The 5,233-nt window shown below is 50.0% G+C and overlaps 1 protein-coding gene across 12 annotated transcripts in view; it reads right to left on the bottom strand.

The window, feature by feature from the left end:
* Positions 1-2,610: 2,610 nt before the first annotated feature.
* Banp (BTG3 associated nuclear protein) overlaps positions 2,611-5,233 on the bottom strand; it is a 77,479-nt gene continuing 74,856 nt past the window's right edge. For all 12 annotated transcript variants that reach the window (XM_029532397.1, XM_029532399.1, XM_021220128.1 and 9 more), the window contains 2 exons: positions 4,429-4,572; positions 2,611-3,000 (listed from right to left, as the gene is read on the bottom strand). In XM_029532397.1, coding sequence (XP_029388257.1) covers positions 2,929-3,000; positions 4,429-4,572 — 216 coding nt within the window. In that variant the 3' untranslated portion in view covers positions 2,611-2,928. The remainder of the gene's footprint in view (positions 3,001-4,428; positions 4,573-5,233) is intronic.

Genomic DNA, 5,233 nt, shown 5'->3' with positions numbered 1-5,233 from the left:
AACAGGGAAAATTTACATACCATCTTTCTGCTTAAGATAACCACATGGTCCTATTACCACAGTTAAGTCACATGACTTTCAAAATATACCAAGTATGCATGACTGAACCTGACTCAACCTGGGGTAGGGTGACGTATCACTTGATGTCACCAAGCACAGCCTGTTCTTGCTCTGAGGCAGCTCAGACTTTCAGAAGCAATAATCTTTCTTGTCTTCTTTCCTCCTTCCTTCTTCTCCTGCCCCACTCCAGTCTGGTGTCAAAGCAGCCTATCATCCCATCTGTCATTTCCCGATCCATCCATACAACTCTGGGAGAGTCTCATCTTCTACTGCCTGAGGGTGCCTGTGGAGACCCCCACAATGGCAGCTTGTAGCCATCACCCTTCTGGTAGAAGGATTAATGAACTGTTTGAACATTGGTATAAATGGAACTCCTCTACCTGTAAGCCTCCCTCAGCACCAACACTGCCTTTGTCCTTTGGATGGAGACAATGCAATTCTCCATGCCAAGCTTGTCTGCAGCTGTTTCTCAACACTCCTGATGCCGTCCACATTTTGACATCTGTCATTCATGAATCCAAGTTTATTTACTTGACCTATGGGGATTTTTTTTTCCTCATTAAAATCTACCTCAATTCCATGTGGTCAGAGAACACACAACATGGCTCAGAGCCTGTGGCAAGCAGAGTTCTTTAGCAATGCCTCAGAGAACATCTAAGAACAGACCTTTCTCAAACTGCTGGGTGATGTCCTACAAGGACAAGGCCAGGGCTACCAGCCACATGAGCGAGCACTCTTTACCAACAGTGTCTCTATACAGTTTTCAGATACTGAAGGCTGAACATCGCACACTTTCTTTTTTCTTCAAGGCAATTAAGAGTACTTTAAAATAAGTTACGTCTCCTCTTGCCTGTCCTGAGACAGTCATGCCTTTAATCTTAGAGAGTCAATTTTATATAGATCACTTAAGATCCATTTCTGTTCCAAGTGGTCCAGTGGTCTCTTGCTGGAGAACCTCCATCTGGGCCCGTGTTCCTAGCCTTGAAAATCCCCTGGGATTCTCTTTTCGTGAGCATCTTTAGCACCTAACCTCAATCTTTTGTTCTTGCCAAATGTGATCCACTTATCAAAAATGAGCTTGAGCTATAGCGAACAGCAAATGTTTCACCTTTTTGAGTGACCCGTCAGCTGGAGTACAAGACAAATATCCATTATCCAACCGGGAGCCGTTTCAGCCCCCCCCCCCCAGGATGCACAATCCTGACAATCTGTTTCTGTGACGCCTTCCATCCGTGTCATCTTCTGGTAAGCAGTCCTCTTAGCTCTGTTTTCTTTTCCTCAGTAATGTTTGCAAGTTCACACGCCATAGAGCGGGCCCAAGTGCAGATCCTCCGGCAGCCAACTCACCCTCGATACCGAGAGGTATGTATGCTTTTGCTCACCTGCTCATATGCTTAACCTTTAGGCTATTTCCACTTCATATGGTCATATGCATGGGGCTATTGCAGATGTGCGCACATAGGTGTGTACGGACACAGGGATTCCTGGGATGACAACTGCAGGCCACATGGTACACTGCCAACTAGCTGTCTGAACATGTCCCCTGAAGACCTGGCTCTGCTGAAGTAGTCACTTTGCAGTACTCTGACTGCCAGGGGATAGGCCTGCTGCCACCTCCCATCTTGTGTATCTGGATGTGGGTCTATGCCATGCTCTTCCTGGACTGTGCTTTCCTCTCTGGATTCTTCTCCTCCATTCTTGCCTGGGATCCTGCCCAGATGTGTATACAGCCTTGTAAACCCAGCCTCCATGCCTGTCCCCATTTTCCCCACACAGGGCCATCTCCAACAGTGGCAAGTCTCCTAGGAAGATGGCCACAACCATGTCAAACTGTCTATTCCATAGAGCTGCTCTGCTCTGCTACCTCAGTGTGCCCTGGTGAATAACCAGCCCAGGAATTCAGAATGTGGTGGCAGAGACAGAGGCATGAGAATCTGGGACCACAACTTTGAAATCCTCCTAGGAAAATCAGCACTGTCAGTCAGTAAGGACTGCACTGGCATTTCACATGCTGCTCATAGGACTACTTGAACCTGCTTTCTCTGCAGTCCTGCCTTCTCCACACAGCACTCTCCAGGACCCCTGGCCTTGCAGGTTATGGAACCTAAGCATTCAGAAGAGGATGGGTTAGAATGACCTTGCCTTTGAGGGCTCACTGTGATGAAGTGGGAGCCAGCTGCCCCAAGGGATACCCACAGCTCATGCTCCCTAGAAGAGAGAGCCAAACAGGGACTCTGGTAGCATGGCCCTAGAGAGTAGTCGTTCCAGTACCCATCCTGGGGAAGTCCTCTCACAGTGCAACAACACTGAGCGTCTGTGGCCATAAATACACTTTATTTCATTAGAAATGCATAATCACACTGGGGAGCACTCCCTTTGGAGCACTCCCCTAGCAGCAGGTCCAAGTGCTCCAGCATCTTCAGCTGGCTCCAACACCTACGTCAGGACCCCGAAGGGAGCACACGGCCCAGGCTTCCACTACTCCACAGTTGTGTTTCTGCTCTGTTTTTTTTTGTTTGTTTGTTTGGTTGGTTGGTTGGTTGGTTGGGGTTTTTTTTTTTTTTCCATTTTCTTTTTTGTTATAAACACCATAGCAAATTAAAAAAGCTGTTTAAACAAAATATCGTAGTTCTTGTTTTTCTGAATGTACTCAACACTCTGCACTATACTTCTCCTTTGGAGACGACCAGTAGTGAGACTCAAACCCTGAGGCGCCTTCCAGCAGGGGTGGCCAGGACCTTTCCCTGGGAGGAGCGGCTCTCGGATGCCCAGCAGAACCTGTAGTTGCTTGCTGAACCAAGAGAGCAGGGCACGCTCGGGGCAGGGTCAGCGAGCAGCTGTGACACGGCGCTCCTGCAATGCCTGGCCTCACTGGATCTGGATGGCTCCATGTTCAAGCTGCATGTCGGGCTGCAGAGTGGGCTGCAAGGCCTCAGCGGTCTGCAAGGGGAGGAAGAAATGAAAAGGGTTCTAGAAAAATACAGTAGTACACATGTGTGTCAGCAAGCCACATACGTGTTACACAGAGCCACAAGGTTCACACACAATCATAAAGGGCATGTAACCTCAGAAGCCAGGGTACCAGGCCACCCCTGACCTGAGGAGCAATAAGCACATCTCACACCCACCCAGAAGAATGTGGGCAATCGGGTCATACAGCTGACAGCTTCCCAGCCTTACCTCAAGGTGCCCAGAGAAACATCTGCAATTAGACACGCCACATTCTTAACCTGACATATTTCCCTAGACCCTCAGGGTCACACTGACTTCCTATAGAAACTGCCCCAGTGTTCTAAGTGGCATCTTGGAGCAGCTTAAAGACATGGCACCTTTCAATGAAGTGTATAAGAAAGACTATGACGTCACTGCTTCAAGGTGAGGACTTGCAACCTTGGGATGAATGACTGATCTTCCATCTCTGCTAGAGTGCAGAAGCACTGAAGGATAAGTCACCTAAGATTCGGGGCAGAGTTAGCATAGGTTCTGCACCACATGAGGCCAAGGTCTCACATGGCTGGTACCGGACAGCTCTTGTTGTACATGTAAGTCTCTGATTTTTAAAGATAAACAAACAAAAAAGTTTCCACTCTCCCTGCTGGGAATGGCATGGCTGAGGCCATGGTCAGTTTATAGATAGATAGATAGATAGATAGATAGATAGATAGATAGATAGATAGATAGATAAATGGAGAAGAGGAGGAGTGCAGCCCAGGTGTGGGCAGCTGTGGAGAGCTGTGTGGTATACTGAAGGAAGCGTCTTGAGGCGTGATGGGGGTCGTGGCTGAGGCCTGCAGATGGGAAGTCTTCACCTAGGCCCAAGTTCCTTCCCTGAGAACCTGGAAGACGTCATTCTGAGACCTTCAGGGAAGGAATCCCACAGTGCCTTCTCAAATGTGTGGCCTAGCAGCTCCGTAAGCCCTTCCAATGCATGAGGCAGACAGGCCTCAACAGCTCCTGGGAGAAGTAAAATCCTGACCAACCTATGGCCCTGTTCTCGGGCTCAGGTAAGCGGAAGCCTGTGAGAGCCGGAGCTGCTTAGTACCCCAGGCTTAGGCCGCACAGAGGAAGGAGCTCCAGGAAAGCTGCCCATGCCAGCAGCTGTGCAGAACGAGGAAGGAGACTTGACCTGTGGAACAGGCTCCAACTGTCAAGTCTTCTCCCCCTCCTAGGTCACCTGCTCTTGCTGGGCTAAGACCAGAGGAGCCCACAGCCTCTGATCGCAGGAGTTAAGTGTAAACGGAAGCCCCGTGCCTGATTCAGACCTGTATGCCTCTCGACGAGGGTTCCTGGGTCTACAGGAATGTTAGACAAGCCCCAAGCTCAGTATCTACTAGGGAGTCTGGTGGGACTGGGAGGGACAGGACTCACCTGTGCTGCGGCTGTGTGGTCACTCACAGGCGCCAGCTGGACATACTGAACCTGAATGTCACTGCCCTGGAGAGGTGACCCGTCTACTCCTGTAGCAGCAGGGTCTGAAGAGGCCACGGCTATGAGCTGAGCACCCTGCAGTACCTGGGGTTGGGGACAAAGCCAGGCTGGTCAGTGGAGCTTGGGTCTGCAGACCCCTATCCTCTTCTGGTCCTGGAGTAGCAGGAGGCCCCCAGGCCTGCAGCATGAACATAAATGCAATGGAGCCTCACTGCCCAGTGCAGAGACGCCTGCTTACGTGAGTGTTGAGTCTTCGACTGTCATGAAATATGCCACATTCACACTTAGCCTTGCAGAAACACCCTTGTGACGCACAGGCATTAGTCTTTTAAAGCCCGTGTAAAAACAAGCTAGAACTTGAAGCCTGCACAGGCACACTGAAGACAGCAGGAGAGCTTAACGAAGCCCTGGACAGAGCCCATGTGGAGCCAATAACTTTAGATAGAGAAGCAAAAGGAGAGGGAGGCTGCAGAGATGGCTCAGTGGGTGTGCTGCTTGTATGCAGGCATGAGGACTTGTGTTTGGAGCTTCAGCATCCACACAAATCAGGGGCAGCCGTGTATGCCTGTAACCCAAACAGGAAGACTGCTGGAGCCAGCTCACCAGCCAGTCAGCCAAAATAGTGAGCTGCAGGTTCAGTGAGAAAGCTTGTCTCAGGGAAACAAAGGTGAAGACAGATGAGGGTACCATCCACCTCTGCATGTGTACATACACACACACACACACACACACACACACACACACA

This window comes from Mus pahari, chromosome 20 (assembly GCF_900095145.1).
Source record: "Mus pahari chromosome 20, PAHARI_EIJ_v1.1, whole genome shotgun sequence".
Taxonomy (NCBI): Eukaryota; Metazoa; Chordata; class Mammalia; order Rodentia; family Muridae; genus Mus; species Mus pahari.
The sequence above is the reverse complement of the archived record's forward strand: the minus strand, read 5'-3'. Positions and strand labels throughout refer to the sequence as shown.